The sequence below is a fragment of the Pelobates fuscus genome, chromosome 3 (assembly GCF_036172605.1).
Source record: "Pelobates fuscus isolate aPelFus1 chromosome 3, aPelFus1.pri, whole genome shotgun sequence".
In the NCBI taxonomy this organism is placed as follows: Eukaryota; Metazoa; Chordata; class Amphibia; order Anura; family Pelobatidae; genus Pelobates; species Pelobates fuscus.
Genome location: NC_086319.1, coordinates 328,648,762 through 328,671,230, shown reverse-complemented (window position 1 = coordinate 328,671,230; position 22,469 = coordinate 328,648,762). Strand labels below are relative to the sequence as shown.

Here is a 22,469-nt window from a genome sequence, read left to right as displayed (position 1 = left end):
ATAGTGAATGCAAGATACAAAAGATTTGACATGATTAATATCACCAGCTGAAACGCAGTTAGGTGTTACTGACAATTGCAAAAGTGATGTTCAATCAGTTACATTCACAATCTTATATTTTCTTTAACATAAAAAACAGAACAAAAATAAGGTTTTACGAAACCTAATAGGTCATTAATAATGAGCAAGAAGTGTGGCTGTAACAGTTACTAGTAGGATACCAAAGGAAACATCTCATCCAGTTTGTTGGAGGTGGCCGATATGCCCAATTATTGTTGACTCTCCAAAGATACTGCTTGAATAGGTCAGGGATAGAAATTTTAATGAAATGTTTTAATACGCTAAGGTGTTCTACAAGACAGGTATAAGACCAGCAAAGGAGAGGAGAGTATACTCCCACTTTCATTAGGAGGACTACAGAGGTTTCCAAGATAATGTTAGCGAAGACCTTCTAGACTCACCATTCCAGTAAAGAGCAAATGCTCAGTCTCAGTCTTCCCCCGGGTATCCCAACATGGGTATCGTCAAAGCCACAGGAAGGAGATACGGGACTACAAAAGCGTTCTCAATACTAGAACCATGTTTTGTGACAAAAAAAAATCAATGAGCAATGATTGCTCTTAAAAATCAACAGTATATGCCATTGGATATGCCATAGTGTTTATTACCACAAATAAGAGCAGAAGAAGGTACACCAAAGGAGGTCCACAGTTCAAGTGCTCTGTTAAGCCACTACCAAAGCGTGAATTGAAAGACCAAACTAAATAAAACAGAACAAAGTAAACTAATTGCCGGATTGCCTTATCACTCCCCATACAACACTTTAAGCAATTGCCACCACCTCAGTCGAGAACCATGCTGTGTATGCCAAAATGGTTCTCACCTTGGTCCTAAAAGAATCATCTAAGGTAAGTATATATTATAGCCAGATCAAGAAAATATTCCAGGTTAGTAGTTATTTATTTGTTAGCGTGTCCAACCAATCCATTTTAAATATAAAAGCAAGTGTGGCCAAAAATAATTCCAATGTGGATGCGTGTGGTTTGTTCCAGACCTGAAGGATGGTTTTGAGTCCATCAGCTACTATGATAAGGAGGAATCGTTTATTAGGCAAGTGATGGCCTGGTAAGGGTTCCAATTTGGAATTTGGAAGTGATGGCTAAAAGAAGTTCACAAAGAGTTGCAGCTATTGGTAATATATAAAGGGAATGAGGAGGTAATTGAGTGAGACTCTCAAACCGCTGGAGGAGCATACCATATATTTAGGAGGAACCTGGGTGGGTGCAAGGAGGGGAGGGTAGGTGGGTAGAGTAAACATTTGTTGTGTATCATTGAAAGGTTTACCAACCAAATTATATCACCCAAAATATTAATAACTGTTTACATGGAATATTGGTTGAATACATTAAATTACAATAATATATATATATTTTTTAAACTACATGCACATAAAATTAACAGCGGCAAACTACAGTTATCAATGGTAGCAATGCTATAGTAACAAATGTGAATATGTAACAGTGTTACAAAGAATAACAGAATAAATGAGGTGGAGTATCTTCCAAGATTTAGTCAGTACCTGGAGCTGGCTGAAAGTTGCTGGGAAATGTAAAAAGATTTAGTATTGTTGGTTCTGGGGTTTGAAAGTAAGCGAACCATTAAAGTGGAAGGCCCATGGAATGCTCCTGGAGCTCAGAAATGGTCCGAAACTTCTGGTGAACATGATCAATGAAGGAGCAAAGGGTGTTAAACCCATCGTCCACCAAAAAAGTGAAGGGGTATTGAGCACCCGGAGTAAAGTCTGGGTTATGAGTTTAGGGCAGGTGAATGGTGCATAGTGGGTTGGCCCCTAGTTTGGAGTGAGGCTGTTTCCAGGCTCCAGTAGGCATAGCTAGGAGGGGATTAGACAGTATAGAGTCAGGGAGTTGATGGTGCGGGCTGTGGAGAGAGTTACGAGTGAGGCTGGTGATGCCTAACTTTATTCCCAGGCATTACGTGGGTTTAAACCTCCACTGGCCCTAAGTTGGTAATATTTGGTGAGGCTAAGTGGTGAGTGTAACTAATGCTTCCTGTGTTCCCAATAGTTCTCATTGCATCGGACAAAAGTCATCAGAACTCTATTGGAGAACAGCTGCAGTGAGGTGTCTGTCCTGTTGAAGGATTACATGTATGTTTTATGGCTTTAAAAAAAAATAAGAATAATATATATAACACCCTAATAATCTGAACTAAAAAGGACCCCTTTACATTTAAATCAAATATATTTATTTTTAATGTTAGTTTTCCTTTACCTTTAGATGTGGTAATAAACAGTTTTTTCTGTATTAGAAGTTTAGATTTCTTAACTTGTAGAAAAGCTCCACCTGGTGGTTATATGAAATGTAACATTTATTTTCCATTAGGGAATCCTATTCCTAATTCATTACAACAAGGTTAGGCAACCTTCAGCACTCCAGATGTTGTGGACTACATCTCCCATTACGTTCTTACATCTCCCATTACGTTCTTACAGCCATGATGCTGGTAAAGCATTGCAGGAGATGTGGTTCACAATATCTGGTGTGCTGAAGGTTGGCTACCTCTGCACATTAGGGCCATGGGTTACTAAGCTTTCTAAATGAGTCAATAATGTTAGAATTGTAAGTATTGCCCCTGCATGCAGCCCAGTCTGCCCTCTGTTCATTCTCCCTGATATTCCTCCAGGAAAGGAAGTGATGTCCTATAAACTGGCTATTGATTAGAAAAACATGTTAAATTGAGACCTAAGTTTGTGCAATCAAATTGAAAAGTGTAACTTTAAATAGGAATAATGCTTCCAAGATGCTGAAGAATTATTGTATAGTTTCTGAGGTGACAGAAAAAACATTATGACACCATGCTGTAGTTATATATATATATATATATATATATATATATATATATATATATATATACTTTTAAAAACGAATAAAATCTGTCAACTTTGAAGTTGCTGTTTAGTAGATAGGAGAGTGTGCTGGATCTTGTGTATTGTTTATTATATATATATATATATATATATATATATATATATATATATATATATTTTTTTTTTTTTTTTTTTTTTAAAGTACCTTATTATGTATGCTCTATAAACTTATCGCTACCATCATACAGTGGCTGTTATCAGTCTATGCACACTCCGTCACAGTTTTGTGTACAGGGCTGTGGACAGCGATAGGCAGAATGTGTGCACGGATACTGAGGAAGTGGAGATTGGTCCTATATTATGTGTCTGTTAGTCCACCCATTGTACAGCGCTACGGAATTTGTTGGCGCTATATAAATAATAAAATAATAATAATAATAATAATAATATGTATATGCAGTATGCACCATAACACACAAGTTTGAGAAAATTAACAGGCAAAGAAAAAATAAACAAAATCCTCCTTTGCTGTATTCAAGCCTCGAAAGGCTGCAGTTAGAAGTCTATAAGCCATCCTCTGAAATGATACTCTGTTCCATAAACTGTACGTTAATGCAAAGTTGATATGGTGTGTATGCTGATGTTCATGCATACCCTAAGTGGGTCTGTGCACAAACAAGCCCATATCACAGTATATAAACCTACTCCCATGTAGAAATACATATTCCAGCACAAAAATAAAAAAATCCACACACATATTTTTCATTTTTTTTTTTATTAGTTAAGCAACAAAATAACACATGGGTAACATATATTGAAGTTACAGAGAAAACAGTCAACATTTTTTTTGGGTACAATAGAGAAAAATTGTAAATAAATGAAATGCAAAATGAAAAGCAGCAATACACAGTCACAGGTTGGCAGTCACGCACACAGTTACACAGTTACAGGCAGACAGTCTCACACGCACAGTGTCAGGAAGACAGTCATTTACACAGTCAGAGGCAGACAGTCTCACACATACACACACAGTGACAGGCAGACAGTATCACACACACAATGACAGGCACAGGCACACACAGTTACAGGCAAACAGTCCAATACACATTCTCAGGCAGACAGTCACACACAGTTACAGGCAGACAGTCACACACACAGTGACAAGCAGACACACAGTTACAGTTACAGACAATCAGTCAAACACATACACACACACACACACACAGAGAGACAGATACCTTTTTCCATTATAGGCACTGGCTGGGAAGGAGTGGACGCAGTGCAGTTTCTGGAGTCTAGTTGTTGGGGAAGCACATACACAGCCACAGGCAGTCACACACACACACACACACACACATACAGACACACAGTTACAGGCAGACAGTCTCTCTCTCTCTCTCTCTCTCTCTCACACACACACACTGACACACAGACAGTCACATACACAGTCAGAGGCAGACAATCTCACACACACATACGCACAGTGATAGGCACACAGTCTCACACATACACACTGACAGGCACAGATACGGTGACAGGCAGTCTCATACACACATGCACAGTGACAGGCAGACAGTCACACACACATACACAGTTAAAGGTAAACAGTCACATAAACACACAGATGGTTACAATCGGTCACAAACACAGACGGGTACCTTTTTCCATTATAGGCACTGGCTGGGGAGTGGAGGCCGTGCCGTTTTTTGGAGTCTATTTGTTTGGGAGGCAGGGACTCTTTCCTGCTTCCCATCAGTGTGGGCAGTGGGTTAAGGCTGCATGTAGCTTTACCCCCATCGCCCATTTATCTCTGCCTTACTGCCTATTTAGCGCCACCCCATCATGTATTTAGCTCTGCCCCAGCCTCAAGTATTTGCAGCTGGCAATTCTGCCACTGACTGCACTGCTTTCTGCCAGCCACTGTGTGTACGAGCTATGTTGGGTGCTAGGTACTCACAGCTGCCGGCCCTGTGTGGCCACATACCCCTAAGGCCGGCCTTGGACACTGACATATACACCCTGACACACAGATGCATACCCTGACACACAGACATATACACACACATTGATACAGGTGCATACACACACCTCGACACATACACACACACAACCCGACATACATACACACATACACGTTATAATTTTCATATTTACAGCTGTCAGCTGGCCGATATTACAGGTGCCCGGTCGCTCTCTTAAAGGGCCACGGCGCCCGACTGGGCCCAGTTCAGAAATACCATCAGGAGGCCCGATGGGTCCTCTGACCGTGTGGGCCTGGCTGCTTGGGTGCTAATTTAATTCAGCAGTGAGACTGCAGGGACATGATTCATACATCAAAACTACGCCAATAGCTAAAGTTGTTTTGGTGCTTTAAGTGTAGTGCCGCTTTACCATTTGAAAACTTTCAAATTAGGTTTTTCTGACCGGGTGCATATTTATCTAATCAACAAATCAATTGATATGGACAGACCTTTCACACAAACTGAAGTGGTTTCAATAAAAGATCACTAAACTAGAATAACAGGTAACAGTACAAGTTGCACATTAAATATATCAAACCAGCAGGGGGCGATCGAGTTCTCTTTTTTTCCTGCATTATGTTTTCTACGCATGCGCCTGTCGCGCTTGTAACTGGCCATGCGCACTATCTGTATTGGTCGCGGCCACGTGGAGCTGACGGCGCATGCGCAGCTCCGCTCTCACCCCCGTGTCAGCGCTGCCCGTGTGATGTCACATGGCATGAAAACGACAGTATCGGCACTTTACGGCAGCAGCGGGAGAGCCCCTATCGGCAGGTATAGTATGAACAGTACAATCCGTACAGTGACACAGGGAGACCTAATACTCCGAGTACACTACCGGCATGGGCTCCACTACAGTAACGACACTGAGTACACTACCGGCATGGGCTCCACTACAGTAACTACACTGAGTACACTACCGGCATGGGCTCCCACTACAGTAACTGCACTGAGTACACTACCGGCATGGGCTCCCACCACAGTAACTGCACTGAGTACACTACCGGCATAGGCTCCCACCACAGTAACTACACTGAGTACACTACCGGCATAGGCTCCCACCACAGTAACTACACTGAGTACACTACCGGCATGGAAACCCACCACAGTAACTGCACTGAGTACACTACCGGCATGGGCTCCACTACAGTAACTACACTGAGTACACTACCGGCATGGGCTCCCACTACAGTAACTACACTGAGTACACTACCGGCATGGGCTCCCACTACAGTAACTACACTGAGTACACTACCGGCATGGGCTCCCACTACAGTAACTGCACTGAGTACATTACCGGCATGGGCTCCCACCACAGTAACTACACTGAGTACACTACCGGCATGGGCTCCACTACAGTAACTACACTGAGTACACTACCGGCATGGAAACCCACCACAGTAATTACACTGAGTACACTACCGGCATGGAAACCCACCACAGTAATTACACTGAGTACACTACCAGCATGGACTCCCACCACAGTAACTACACTGAGTACACTACCGGCATGAACCCCACCACAGTAACTACACTGAGTACACTACCGGCATTGGCTCCACCACAGTAACTATCCTGAGTACACTACCGGCATGGGCTCCACCACAGTAACTGCACTGAGTACACTACCGGCATGGGCCCCACCACAGTAACTACACTGAGTACACTACCGACATTGGCTTCCACCACAGTAACTACACTGAGTACACTACCAGCATGGGCTCCCACCACAGTAACTACACTGAGTTCACTACCGGCATGGGCTCCACGACAGTAACTACACTGAGTACATTAACGGCATGGACACCCACCACAGTAACTGCACTGAGTACACTACCGGCATGGGCTCCCACCACAGTAATTACCCTGAGTACACAACCGGCAATCCTGCACAGTTAATACCCAGACATTGACTGGCTCTTATTGGTTTCTATCTTAGCAAGTGATTTTATTCTTCACAGCAAAACTGTTAAACAATTTCTAAATTAGATATTAATTTTGTAAAATTTATTATAGTAAACAGTTTGCAATATCTTGAACAGCTCAGTAATTTAAAGGGTTAAAATCCACTTGTACTGGTGTATACACTGTATAGGCAAATGTATGTGGACACCATCACACCTGTACATGAGCCTGTTGGACGTCCTATTAGATTCAGCTTCCCCCACTTTAATAATGTATTTGTTATGGTGAGTGGAATCATCCCCTTCAGGCTTTTTGCAGTAACAATGTTTTCAGAGAAAAGGCAGTGTTTACATGACAGCCTAACGATAACTCCACTGGCCACTCCTAGAGGCTGCTAGAGGTGATTCCTGGGGCAGTGCTGCCATTCAGTGTCTCCACCCTCTGCATGGAGAGACTGAACTTTCCACATAGAGATGCGTTGATATAATGCATCTCTATGAGGAGGTGCTGATTGGCCAAGCCGGTGTTTGGCCTCACCCCCATCCAGCTTCTGTTAATTTGCAGGAGGCAGATCGGGGGCTGTCCCCCGCGTCACTGGAAAAAAGGTACGTTTTATAACCTTTTAAGGGTGGGCAACTAAATGGTTTTAACACTATAGAGTCAGAAATACAGGTTTGTGTTTCTGCCCCTATAATGTTCCTTTAACGTTAGTTCCATGTTGTGCCAGTCTCGCTGCAGCTCCTTTCTCACCCAGACTGAGATCATCATTACTGATGGTGTCAGCCAATTCAATGCTTCTCCATTGGGATCCTACTTCACAAGCACAGCAGGTGCTGCGAGCACCAATCATCATTATAGACTCGGATTATTCCAGTGCATATCTGTTACTTTCAATGAGCTATAGTACAGCGTGTTGAGATGTGGCGAAGGCACTGTGGAGCTTGCGGAGGAAACCCCCTGGGCTCTCTGAATGACAGCAGGCAAGTAGTCTCAGCAGGGATTTATAAGAGTGTCAAATCTGATAGTTTGACTTTCCAGCTTGGTATCTATTGGACGCCACTGCTTCCTCTTTCACTTTTAGTCTGAGAACCAGGGAGGTTCTGCTAGGAGCTTTACTGTAGGCACTATGCATTCCAGTAGGTAACATTCTCTTGGCATGCGCCACACCCAGATTCTTCCATTAGACAGCCGAATAATTAAGTGTGATCTTCATTCCAGAGTGCATGTTCCCACTGCGCCAGAGTCCAGTGATGACGTGCTTTGCACCATTCCAGCTGATACCTGGCATTGTGCTTGTGAGGATTGTGTACAATTGTTCGACCGTGGAAACCCTTTTCCTGAAGTCCCTGACACACCATCATGCTTATGCTGATAATGTTCCAGAGGCAGTTTGGAACTCTGCACTGAGTGATGCAACAGACGATACGGACTATCCATGGTTAACTCCTCCTCTAGTGGCTGTCTACCAGACCGCCTCTAGAGGGCTTCCTGGTTTGAAATGGACCTTTGGTCCAGTATCTGACACTGGACGTCCTCACACTCTGCATGAGGATCTCCAGCATCTGATTTTGTTTTGTTCCCAGTAGGAAAGCATTGAATAATGGTTTCCTATAGGGGAAATCCTAATGCAAACAGGCCCCTGTTGGTTGACATTGGTGGGGGAGGAGTGTGGGCGGAGCCTGACCCAGCGCCGAGGGGCATCGGCCCTAGATTCAGATAAGTGACTGAAGGGGTTTTAACCCCTTCAGCACCGGGAGAGGTAGGTGGGGGGGAGGGCACTGTGGGATATTATAGTGCCAGGAAAACAGCTTGGTTTTCCAGACACTATAGAATCCCTTTAAGCACCACTACTTTGTGCATAGCTGGGCTGTGCTGCTAGACCCTACCACTTCTGAATAATAGCAAAATAGCACTTTACAGTTGACATGAGCACGTGTAGGCTCTAGACTGTTGGCTCCTTCGAGCAAGGTCCTCCTCAACCCATTGTTCCTGTAATATGTAATTGCCTCATTTGTTGTTATATTTCCCCCTTATAATATAGTAAAGTGCTGCAGTATATGTCGGCGCTATATAACTGCCAATACTACTAATAGCAGGGCAGAAATTTCACAAACTGAGATACTATGACAGTCCCATGTTTAAAGTCATTGAGCTCTTCAATACGAACCATTGAACTGCTCCAGTGTTTTGAGTATGGAGTTTACATTGCTTTGTGCTGGACTTCATACACGCTTAGCAACAGATGATAATAAAACACCTGAATCCGATGAGTAGGATTGTCCACAAATAGTGTGAGCTGGTATTTTAAAGGGTTAAAAGTCCATTTGTCGACTGGTTTCATTGTTTATACAGCATATAGATAGGGATTAAGCCTCTTTATAAAAACCACTGGGACAGCCTCTATATAAAATCCCAACATTTGGCATGGTGACCAAGAACAGACAATGGACATTGCCTTTTTTTTTGCCTATAAGACTCACAAATCTCCAGGTGGATGGTCCTACTCACGCTGTGCAGATAATGTATGGCTGAAGTTGCAAGGTGTAACCTCATAAATTCTTGCAGTGTCCATCAGTATAACCTGCAAAGCAGGTTTATATAAATCTGTGATGCAGTCTTTGTTTCTCATACCTCGCCTGGCACAAATATCTTGTCTCGCCTCCAGCTCCTTGCACACACTTACTCATCATACATACTCATTATGATATGATTTTTTCCTAAATACCAGGAATATACATGTGTGTGTTGTCCAACACTCTATTTTAAAAGGTGACATCACTGATTGCCCTGCTTGTTATTTCTCTTTGACTCATGACGATAAGAGTTCAAAACTAAAATCATTTGCCCACTAAGAAGCCACCATCAGTCTCCTGCATGTGGCATTCCACGGGCTGTACAGTTATTGTTTTTTTTTTCCTGGTTTTAAACAATTTAACATTCGGTAAATTATTCTAAGGTTTATTCACTACACGCCAAATTATAGTTAATTAATAGTAGCATTTTTAGAGTTATTCCCTAAATTGTAGCATTTCATGTATTTGCAATTTTATTATTAATCACCTTTTATTTATTACAGATGGATATCGTGCTTAAACTTTTGCTTTCCAATCCAGAAGACCAAGGAACACAAAGATGCAGATTAGGACCCAAGGCAATGTCTCTGCTTGGAGTAAAACTAGGATGCCCAGTTCTAATATCTTTGCCAAGTGGCGCCTGCTTGTGCACAGCCTGGCCCAGGAAGGATTTATGCGATGGGCTCCTTCAGATTGATTTCATGTGTTCTTCTTCACACAAACCATTGACTCCATTAAAAAATACAACCACAACCTTAAACCAGCTCAAAAGTTTAACGTCTGTCAAATTAAGAAAGGTTACAGTAAAAGTTATATTAAAGAACTTGGAAGTGAAACTAGCAACCAGTGGAGCAACTATTTATGATCTAGTGAAGGATTTATTAAGAAGTATGTATGTGTTACCTCGTTACATGTTAACCATTAATGGAGATTCCTTTATTGTGAATATAGTGGTACTTGACACGGACCTTTTAGATGATGGTGCTGGTCTTATAACTGCAAAAACAAGTATACACATAAAAGAGATCACCACTTTAGAGATGTACCAGCATACATTACAGGATAACCCTCAGTGCCAAGTGGCAGGAATTAATGACATATGTGCCTCACTTAAAGAAATGATCAATTTACCTTTGCACTATCCGGAGACCATGTCTAAATTGGGCTTCTCTTGTCCAAGGGGACTACTATTGGTTGGACCTCCTGGTGTTGGGAAGACCCTCCTGGTAAAAGCTGTTGCAAGAGAAGTTGGAGCATATTTAGTTAGTGTCTGTGGCCCTGCAATTCATGGTTCAAGACCTGGAGAGAGTGAGGAAAACTTACGGGACATTTTTCAGAAAGCACGAGGGATCTCCTGTGGTGGTCCATGCATCCTTTTTATAGATGAGATTGACTCCTTAGTCCCTAAACGGGGAAGTTCAAGTAATGCTCCTGAAAACCGAATTGTTGCTCAATTGCTGACACTTATGGATGGCATCCACAGTGACAACAAGATGGCCATTGTAGCTGCAACAAACAGGCCTGATGCCCTAGATCCAGCATTGAGAAGACCAGGTAGATTTGACAGAGAGGTAAATTTAGAAAGTTAAAACAAACAGACAACTAGTTGGTAGGGCCCAACATTTAGAAATGTGTTTATATTAAAGATATACTAGGCATCCAGACCACTCCATCAGATTGAAATGTCTGGGTGTAGTGTCCCTGTCCCCGTAACCCATGAATGTAAAACATTTCAGGATAAAGAGAGCCTCCGATGGCTGTCTGCCAGACAGCCACAAGAGGCGCTTCCTTCATGTTCAGTGTTTGCACGAGGATGTGCAACGTCTTCAAAATCCCTGTAGAAAAACATTAATTTAAAACTTTTCTATTGGGAAGTTCTAATGTGCACTTGGCGTTAGGTCCTCCAACAGCATGAACTTGGTGCTGGAATGTTTATGGCGTGCACATTCGGCCCTCCCTATAGGAAAGCAGTGCAGGGACAGTGCACCCAGATCACTTTAATGAGATGAAGTGGTCCTGATGTCTATAATGTCCCTTTAATCCTGGTTTTATGCAATTAGTGGTTTATTAACATATTTTGAACAAACTGGAAAATCATTTAAATGTTTCAAATGGTCCTGTATTTAGGAAAATACAAAACCTACAAGTCGTGTTTTTTTTTTTTTTTTTAATTATGGGAAAAGTAATGGAATTCTTACACTGATTTTAAGTCAGTATGAGTGAATTAACATGTTTAGTTACTTATGTCATGCATGTTTTTGAAGTGAGATAACATCCAACTTGAGAACATCATGTACGGATTCCTGCTTTCTAAAGGAAGATACAGTATCATGTCTGTAATAGAACTGCTGGCTGTTTTACACCTTTATTCTTTCAGGTCATCATTGGAGCCCCAACGTTGGCACAGAGGAAAGAAATTCTAAAACTTCTGACTTCAAACATGCCCATCTGTGATGACGTTGATGTGTCTTGTCTGGCAGATATGACGGTCGGATACGTTGGAGCTGACCTCACAGCACTCTGCAGAGAGGCTGCTATGCTTGCTGTGCTACACTGCCATCAGGTAAAACCAATGTGAAAGCTCTTATATCTCATAAATCACATCTCCAGAGCTGGGTTTCTAACATTACGTACAAACATCACATATTGAAACAATGCATGTGGCTTAATTACATTCTGGCACCCAGAGATCTAAAGATTGTAAAGTAATCTAGAGAGACCGTAAGCACCACAACCACTACATCAGATTTTCGGTCAGACCATTGAAGTGGTTCTCCTGGGCAGTAATAGGCTTAGAGTGCTGGGCTAACCTCCCCATTATTGCGCTTGTTGTGCTGGGTATTCTGGATCAGCAGTGTGTCTGTCCCAATTTTTACCGTTTTGGCCCTTTAGCCTTGTGTTCATTCTACACAATTTCCCCCTTTTTCTTTAAGTGCATATATATGCATATATATGCCCTTAAAGAAAAAGGGGGAAATTGTGTAGAATGAACACAAGGATAAAGGGCCAAAAAGAAACCCCTATTTCTCCTTTTAAAAGATATATATATATATATATACATTTTTAAAAGGAGAAATAGGGGTTTCTTTCGATACCCTTTATGTAGCCATAACGCAATATTAAATGGGAATAAAATATTTTAAAAACTATTTTAAACGTATTTTTTTCTCATGTAATCGTTTGTAAACATCAAGTGCAAATAAAGAAAACTAACTCAAACTAGATTCACTAATTAGTCCTAATTGTTAAAATGCCCAATGTGTCTATAATTTCAATACATTTGAGACGTTATAAAATAAATTCTGAAAGGAGTGAACAGTTTCAAAGCTAAAACTTTGAAAAATTTGGCATGCTGATATTACAACTTTAATTGCAATAATAGAATCTAAAACCGGTACACAAAAGTGTATATATATATATATATATTCCCCAAGCTATTTAACGAAGAGCATTTTCATTTAACCATTTTATCACAAACCTAGGTCAAATTTGTTCATATTTTATTTTTTCTCCATATAGTATTTTGGAGAAATTCACAGACCACACTTGTCCCACTACTGCAAACCCTCCATGTTTGTATCCTGCTACTGTTCTCAAGTACAGTGATACCCTTAAATGTATACTTTTTACCCTAATCCTGACCCTAACCATAATATTAGAGACGTACTGGATACCGCAGTCACCAAGTAACCCAGGTGCTCTGAAACTAGGGCTGGCTAGGCCTCCCTTCCAAGATATGCAAAATAAATAACGGTTCGGGCACTCCAGGATAACAAAAAATAACAGATTTATGGGGGCAAAAACAGCAACGTTTCAAGCTTGATAAAGACCCAGTAAGGTCGAAATGTTGCGGTTTTTGCTCCAATAAAGCTGCTATTTTTTTGTTATCCCGGAGTGCCTGAACCGTTATTTATTTTGCCTAACCCTAATATTGTCCTTAATCCAACCTATAATCCTACCCATAATCTAACACCTTTCCCTACCTATAATCCCAGTCCTAATCCCACCCTCTAACCCATTCCATGTGCCAACCTCTCCTAGCTCACACAGTAAAGAGTGAAAACTCATTTTTTTTATGCATGTGCCTTACACATCCTTCCTAAACACCAACATCTAATGTTTATACTTCATTTATCGCAAATTGTGTTTAATTTAGAATGTCTTCTCTCCTGCACAGTTAATAGTTTGGTAGCCCTTGCAGGAGCCTCCTGTATGTCCAGTGTAGATGATTAAACACTTCTAAAGTAAGTTGGCATCTGATTGGAAATGAAACAATTTTTTCCATGCAGGCTACATCAGTCACAGCCAGTAGAGGTGTGCAGGGGCTGCAGGGACAGAAACAGAAGTGATTAAACTCCTTAATGGCAGAGAACTGACCAGTGAGACTTCAAAGGCATGATCTGTACACCCATACTGCTTCATTAAGATAAAGTTGTTTTGGTGGCTATAGTGTCCCTTTAAAGGGCTATGTGCAACCCTCTATTTGAGTGCTGCTCATAACTTATCTGTCAGTCTGGGGCCACTACTTGTGGCTCCAGCTGACAGGGGACCCACAGGAATAAGTTTGATGCTTTGTGCAGTGATGGAAACACTCCAGCTGAGCAAGCTGGTACCAGCAGGTACTTTAACTGCGTGACTGACTATGCCGTCACTGGGCATTAAAGTCCTGCACTGCATGACGGCCTATCAGGATAGGAAACCTTTGGCACTCCAGATATTTTGTACTACATCTCCCTTAATCCTCTTACAGCCATAATGGCGACAAAGCATCAATGGAGATGTAGTCCACAACATCTGGGGTGCCGAAGGTTGCCTATCCCGATAGACCGGCATGTGGTCGTTAAGTGGTTAAAATATGACATAACATTTTATCTATAAATATGCTAACATTTTGGCTATCACAAACAATAGATTCATTTTTTTTGTCCATAATGTGCAACCATGTATTTTTTGCATGACTGTGATAAATTTATTGGAGTACTCATTTATGCGCGCCTTATGTGTTTTAGGATTGCGAAAACGACAGGATCAGCAAAGTACATTTTTATGAAGCATTTAAAAAAATCCGTCCTTCTTCCGCTCGGAGTTCTATTGGGCAGGTAGAATTTAAACCGGTTTACTGGGAAGAAATTGGTGGACTTGATGACCTCAAAGTATTGTTGAAACAGGTGGAAGATTTTACTTGTATTGTTTATAAAACAGCAACATATTTTACAGCACTGTGTCAAAAGTCAGATTGGTTAAAAAAAAAAAAAAAAAAAATTCAGTATGTCTTACAATAATTTTTTTTAACTGGGATCCTTTTCGTGAAAAAAACATTGTATACCCTATAAATTCGCTAAATTAATATTTTTCTTCTTTTTCTGTGAAATTTATGTTTCACATTTTTAGTAATGAGAATGGAGACGTTCCTTTCGTTATAGGACCTCCTTTGATGTCCTGGGGTAGGGTTATATCTGTGCCAATCGTTGCAAATCACTGCCGTTATGCGCCACTTTGGCTGGGAAGGCAGTGTACTGTCCTTAGTATTAACTTGCAGTGATGCAAAGTTGTTATGGTGCATAGAGCACCCTCAACTCTGAGAGTGAGCTTAGAGTGATTTTTAGAACACAAAACATGCTTCAGCTTGAAGTCTGGTGGTGTCTGCATGCTACTCACACAATCTTTTCTGAAATCTTGCTCTCTGATAAGGAGTAAGAACAGAGCCTCAGACCACTCATAGGTGGACTACAGCTGCAAGCATACATAACAAATATTGCATTAACCCCTTAAGGACACATGACATGTATGACACGTCATGATTCCCTTTTATTCCAGAAGTTTGGTCCTTAAGGGGTTAAGTAAAATAACACTTCTGTTTATTTTCTTTATATTATTTATTCATTTTTGCATTCTTTAAATTCATTCAAATGCATTTTAAAAAAATAGTGGTCGTTTTTACTCCATAGTTATTCTGTAATAAAAAGTACATGAATTTCTAGGTACTACTGCATAAACCCATAACAGTACTGGTTGTGGATGCATCTTTTGACTGATATGAACCTAAAAATCTGGTCGGAAATATTTCTTTGTCTTACACATACTCCAAAATAGCTTATATTAATTTGGATAAATAATCATTTGATTTGGTGTATACTAAACTTTTAACAAATCTTCAATGAGATTTCATGAAATATGTATTAATGTAATTTCTTAAGGGACACTATCGGTACCCAGACCTCTTCAGCTCAGTGAAGTGGTCTACGTGCACTGTCCCTGTCCGCCTTAGTCTTGCAATGTAAACATTGCAGTTTTTGAGAAGCTGCAATGTTTGCATTGCAGTGCTAAGACAGCCTCTAGTGGCTGTCTGAGATGCACTTCCAGGAGTTCCAAACCCGGGTCGCCTAACTGACGCTGGACATCCTGAAAACCTATGGGAATGACCTAATGTGCTCGCCACGCATGGGCGTTAGATCCCCTGTCGCATAACAATGGAGGAGACTGAGTGCCAATCCAGCACAGATGAACATCAGCGCTGGAATCAGTTGAGTAAATAAAGGGTTAAAAAAACAACTTTATGTACTGCGGGGGGGAAAGGGTGGACGGACAAGAGGGCAGTATAGTGTTAGGAATACAGATTTGTATTCCTAACACTATATAGAATCCCGTTAAATCCTGAATTATTATATCCTTCTACCGTTTCCTCCAATTTTTTCCTTTTTTGTTTAGGAAAATCTCTGCCTGCTAATGGTGTGTTTTGTGTTTTCAGAGCATTGAATGGCCTTTGAAATACCCTGATGCGTTTACCCGAATGGGGCTAACATTGCCTAAAGGAGTGCTACTTTATGGACCACCAGGATGTGCCAAAACCACGCTGGTGAAAGCTGTGGCCACTAGCTGTCATTGCTCTTTCCTTTCCGTCAGCGGTGCTGATCTTTTCTCGCCATACGTTGGAGACTCGGAAAAGATTTTAGCGCAGGTGAATTTATCTTTACTAACCGTGTTATTCAGCAAAGTGAGAAGTGCCAGGAATTCAATGTTATGTTCATAATGATTGAACTGGAAAATTGCTCAAAGTTAGCTATTTTTGCAGTTCAGCTATTTTGGCCTTAAAGAGACATTATAACTTTAGGAATACAAACCTATCCTGGTGCCTGATTCGTTTTGACCCCCTCCATTTGGTGTAAAAACCTGGAAAAGGGTTTTAATTTACCTTTATTTTTGCGCCGAGGCTCCCTTTGCACTTGCTACCCATGCCTTCTCCCACAAAGTCATCCGAATCTCATTCTGCGATCCAGCCAATCATCCATCTGCAATGGGCAATCCAATGCTCACAAATTCTATATCTAATATCTGAGCATATTTTAGCTTTAGTTACACTTTTCCAGTATGTGTTTGAATCCACCTAACTTTGGCTGTCACTGTAGGCATTCGGGCAGCTAAGTCCGCATTCTCAGCACATCATAGGCAGCCAGGGTTGGTGGGATTCCTATGGATAATGTAGAATGGCAATGTCTGATTATCTGCGTGACTGCAGAGAGCCCCGCTGAAATGGATTGACAGGAAACCAGAAGACTGAATACCAATAGAATCATAACACCATGGGGCGGAGCCTAACCGCCGAGCGGGAAAGACGCACAACGTAAGAGCTCCCGACTCCAAGCAACTGTTTTGGGGATAAACACCCCACAAATCGGTGCAAATTCTGCTCAACGGCACGATGAAGGCAGGGGAAATCCGGGGGAATCCAATGACCCCAAAATCGAGACATACGCTCCCCGGGAAACCTCACAAGCCACTGGGGCCTACACAAAGCTGCGACAGCAAAAACGCGCACGGACCCCTCGACACACTAGCTTCCTACCCCCCCCCCTGTGGACCGGCGGGGGATATCCCGGTCCCCCCTGGACAACAGGGGCAACCCAGCGAAGTCCTACCATAAGGCCGAACCTGCAACACAGAGGGGCAACCCGGCACACGATGCCTCCAAAATGGCGGCGGCCCGGGAGGCCTCTCATATCCCAGCAGACACAGAGCTCCGAATGGCCGCTATTTTCAACTCCTTTTGGGAGAAGCTGGAGGCACTTATGCGACCTCCCCACCTGGAGACCCAGACAAAAGGCAAGCGACCAAGCCCACAGCGGGTGACCGCAAAGCAGAAAGCAAATGCTATTACAAGCCCCAGGCGTCTGAAAGGCTGGAGCTACAGGGGTGTCGCCCTGAAGAAAAGCTTGGGGAGACCCAATGAACGCAGAGGCGGCCTGCCACTGACCAACAGGGCAAAGAAAGCGACCAAGTTAGACTACTCCAGCTTCGCACGTAATCAGGCAATACCCAGCAACAGATCCAGCGAGAACACCGCAAAACATGATCGGCAGTGGAAAAAGCGAGCCACGAGTCCCAAAATGGCGACATCGTCCAGCCGGACCAACGGAGGCACTCCAACAAGACAGAGGGAACCTCCCGAGCACCAGCGCCGACAGAGACCGAGACGCACTCGGCCCCTTAACCGGGACTGTGATATACCACTGGCGGGAGTTGGCTGAGCGGGACATTGTGGGATAACCTCCCTACCCTATCAGAGACCGGTACTGGCCTATTGTTTCCATATGATTTTCCATACGATTCACATCAGGCTCAATAGCAAGACAACAACCCCACTGGGCTCCGCTTTCGTCCCCACACACTCACCTGATGGCAAGCGGGGAGAAGCATCCACACACTAAAAGGGCTAGTTAATGCAGCATATGTTAACCTTTGTTTTAAGTTTAATATTTTTCAGATGATAATGCAAACTGTATAAGGTGTATGCTTAACGCACCGTTAACCTTAATGTTTAAACTACTGTTGAACCGTGGCATGTTTATATATTGGGCACCCAGACATTGCACAAAGCTTACATATGCCAAACAGACAGAAGCAAATGCTCAAGGTCTCAAAACTTAAAAAAGTAAATGAGACCCTAGGCATACCTGGATATACGTATAGAGTTTAGGAAAAATAATATACACAGATACTGGAGGCTGGATCCCCCTAGCTAGGGAGGACAGTGCTACAAAATAAGTAGGTAATTAAATAAATCCAAGTAAATAAAAAAAACCAAATGAATGAAGTATATACAACTAGTACATTCTCTACTGTCTAATGCAGTGCTCCCCAACCTTTTTATCGCCGCGGACCGGTAAACGTTTGATAATTTTTCCGTGGCCCGCTTGTTTTGATTTAATAAGACAAAAAAAAACCAAACAGTCACATATATTAAAAAAAACACGCAGACACATACATAGTCAGAAAATCACAAACACAGTCACATAAAGACATAGACTCAAAATTGTGTGTATGTGAATGTGAGCGGTGCAGTGTGTATGTGAGGGTGGCAGTGCGTGTGAGAGTTGCAGTGTGTGTGTGGGGGGCAGTGTTTGTGGGGCAGTGTGTGTAGTGTGTGTATGGGGGAAATGTTTGTGGGGCAGTGTGTGCAGTGTGTGTATGGGGGCAATGTTTGTGGGGCAGTGTGTGCATGGGGGCAGTGTTTGTGGGGCAATGTGTGTAGTGTGTATGGGGCAGTGTTTGTGGGGCAATGTGCGTAGTGTTTGTGGGGCAGTGTGTGTAGTGTGTGCATAGGGGCAGTGTTTGTGGGGCAGTGTGTGTAGTGTGTGCATGGGGGCAGTGTTTGTGGGGCAATGTGTGTAGTGTGTATGGGGCAGTGTTTGTGGGGCAATGTGTGTAGTGTGTATGGGGCAGTGTTTGTGGGGCAATGTGTGTAGTGTTTGTGGGGCAGTGTGTGTAGTGTGTGCATAGGGGCAGTGTTTGTGGGGCAGTGTGTGTAGTGTGTGCATGGGGGCAGTGTGTGCATGGGGGCAGTGTTTGTGGGGCAATGTGTGTAGTGTGTATATGGGGCAGTGTGTAGTGTGTGCATGGGGCAGTGTTTGTAGTGTGTATGGGGCAGTGTTTGTGGGGCAGTGTGTGTAGTGTGTTTATGGGGCAATGTGTGTAGTGTGTGTGTGGGGGCAGTGTGTGTAGTGTGTTTATGGGGCAGTGTGTGTATGGGGGGTAAGGAGGCTTTTTTAAAATTTATTTAATTAAAATTAAGATATTCATGTCCCCCCTCCCTTCTTACCTTTACTGGGAGGAGGGGGGACATTTCTTAGTCCCTGGTGGTCCGGTGGGGATTCCCTGGTGGTCCGGTGGTGGTGAGGTGAACTCTAGCCCAGTTACAGGGCTAGAGTTTACTCTCGCGAGATTTGGAGCGTTGCCGTGGTTACCGCGGCAACGCTCCAAATCTCGCGAGAGGAGGACCCGGAGGAGCTGCAGGTAAGAGCTCCCGGGTCCTCTCTCACTCCCCTGCCGGCTGTCAGCACAGTGCCTGCAGACTGGGGAGGGAGAGCTCTGATCTCCCCTCCGGTCCGCAGGCACATTGCAGGGCTGGCACTTGGGCAATGCCAGCCCTGCATTAGCCGGCAGGCTCGCACACCCCACACCCCTGGGCGGCCCGGTACCGTTTGATCCACGGACCGGTACCGGTCCGCGGCCCGGGGGTTGGGGAACACTGGTCTAATGGATCTGGGATATAGTCAGAAGACAGAGGACTATTCTGGGATAGAGGGACAAAAAATAAAAAATCCTTTAATGTTAATAATCAATGAATATATCCATATCCCTGCCTCTGATGCTTACCCAGCCATATAGAGTTAATGAGTAGATAAATAAATCAAAATAAAACAAAATAAATGAAGTATATACAGCTAATGCGATCTCTACTGTCTAATGGATCTGGGATATAGTCCAAAGAAAAAGGGCTATTATGGGATAGAGGTGTTATGGTACTTTTTGAAAGTAAACCAAAATGTTCAAAGTCTATCTGTTCCTGTCCAAATCTGAGATGATTAAATTGCGTATACGCAGAAGTAAGCTCACACTGACACATGGAGTTCAGGTTAAAAGCACTTCAGAAAATTTAATACAATCTGGTTGGAAAACAGTTGTGCAGATCTTTTTAAAAGCAAAATTACATCATCATTGAATATCAGATAATAACAAATAAACATCATTGATTGGATTAAACATTATGTGACTAACTTCGTGTCCACCCACCAATATTATTAATTGGCTCAGGGGTTTGAGTGACCAGCTAGGTGTCCTCCCACCGGGAGGTGGTATTATTCTGGACAAGGGTGTGGACAGAAGGCTCAGGCGCCATCTTTCCCAGCATGAGGTTTACTCGGTGGAAAGGGGGGCTTGAGCGTCATTTTACACAGTCAGTGATATCAGGCCTCATGTCCAGGTGCAAGGTCTCTTATGAATAGAACATTTCATTACTACTGTGTTCTCGTGGCCTTCAAACTATACTATCTTACAAGTCTTAAGGAGTAGCCAGCACCTCCTGGTACTTGTCCTTGTAGGAAACACGGTCTTTGTCTACTGTATTAATTGGGTTGAGAAGTTCAGTCACGTAAGGTAGTTTTAAAATGAACAAGTTAAGTCATGAGGACAAAATGGAGGATTTGAAGAAGTCAGGTTAGGAGGACAAAATGGAGGATTGTCACAATATAGGGTTAAAATGGAGTTAGTACAATAATTCAATACAAGTACAATAATAATTTTTAATAATTCCACATCAGTCCCCCCTATGAAATGTTAGATTCTAAGAGATAAAACTTTATTATGTTAGTATCAGAAGACGTGTTAACCCAAAGGCACAAAAATGACTGGAGTAACGGTTCTCAAAGTCTTCTTAGTTCTTCAGAGGGACATCATAAATAGACAAGCTTACATTACCATATGGACTTGTGTTATCTGGAATATAGGCACAAGTAGTCATGGTGACAGGTAAACGTTGTTGGTTGCAATAGATATAATAAATGCAAATCAAAATATTATTATTATTATTAGCAGTGACGGTTGGGAAAATGGACTCAAACTTTCCTTTTACTGCAAAATCATCTGGTACCCCCCTTGGCACACCTATGGCATCAATATATATATATCAATCAAACTTTCCCTTTAGAGGGGTGCTCCTCTTTATGTTCTGAAGCATGAATGTGGTGTGTCAAGAGTACCTTGTCATGTATTATGTGTATGGACATAATAACCTTGGCTAGGGCGCATTTGCTTATGCATTGTAGTATTAAACCTGTCCCACGCTACATCAGCGTAGGTGGACTCGGATCATTTAGTCAATATTAATATCACCACAAACTCAGGATGGGCAAATAATCCTGAGGGAGCTTGGCGTTTGGATCTTTTTAGCTTCACGAGGTCTCCTTTTGGGGTCCTCGGCTTTCCATCGATGGCAGGTGGTCAGGCATTATTATGGCCATCAAACACCTACTTGCTGGTATCTTTTTATTTAACAAGTCATTTTTTTTTTTTTTTTTTTTTTTCTTTAGAGTCAAAAGTGTGTCAAAATCAACAAATGTCACTTCTCATGTTGCAGAGAGAGTCTTGAATCTGGAACAATGAATCCACTGAGTGATCTCTGCAACTTTCACAATGCATTACTGGGTATATGGTCTTGGATGTCACATTGATGACCGGCTAGGCTTCTGGCCATCCTGACAAAATGTCTATGATAACTAGTGCATATTTGACCCAGTAGCTCTTTGTCACCTGGATTCTTGAAAGGGATATTGAGAGTTAGCTAGGTGCTTAGGGGTATTTTAGAGATCAAAGAGTTCATGAGGGTCTTGGATAGGTATAAAGTTCCATGGGCTCACTGCCCAGTACATGTTTTTGGGTAAACAGAGCTTAAGAGCGTTGGAGTACAGCCCGTCTTCAAGGGTTGCCCCTTTCTGTTTTTCCAGCTTTGTATTTCTTCAGGGTCAGCAGCTGCTTGTCATTCTTTCAGAAGCTTGAAATCTGTGGGTAGGATCTACATGGTGAGTATAGAAGTTTCTTTAGCGGACACCCTTCCGTCCACTTCCCTTGGTGCACTTGTGGCTTGGTTGGCAGCTTTTGGGCAGCTGAGTGGTGCTTCTTATCTTCCAGATTGATCCAAAATAATGTGCTGCACCCAGGGCATGTCTTGAGTCAGTGTAGATATTGGCATGTCTTCCTTCAGGCATTTTGTATGCCACTGAGAAGGCTGTCAATTCAGCGTCTTGAGCA

The 22,469-nt window shown here is 42.5% G+C and overlaps 1 protein-coding gene across 1 annotated transcript in view; it reads left to right on the top strand.

Moving 5' to 3' along the window:
- Positions 1–5,618: 5,618 nt before the first annotated feature.
- AFG2B (AFG2 AAA ATPase homolog B) overlaps positions 5,619–22,469 on the top strand; it is a 48,851-nt gene continuing 32,000 nt past the window's right edge. The window contains exons 1-5 of the mRNA XM_063449014.1: positions 5,619–5,682; positions 9,890–10,957; positions 11,764–11,949; positions 14,396–14,554; positions 16,135–16,344. Of these exons, the coding sequence (XP_063305084.1) occupies positions 9,890–10,957; positions 11,764–11,949; positions 14,396–14,554; positions 16,135–16,344 (1,623 nt within the window). The 5' untranslated portion in view covers positions 5,619–5,682. The remainder of the gene's footprint in view (positions 5,683–9,889; positions 10,958–11,763; positions 11,950–14,395; positions 14,555–16,134; positions 16,345–22,469) is intronic.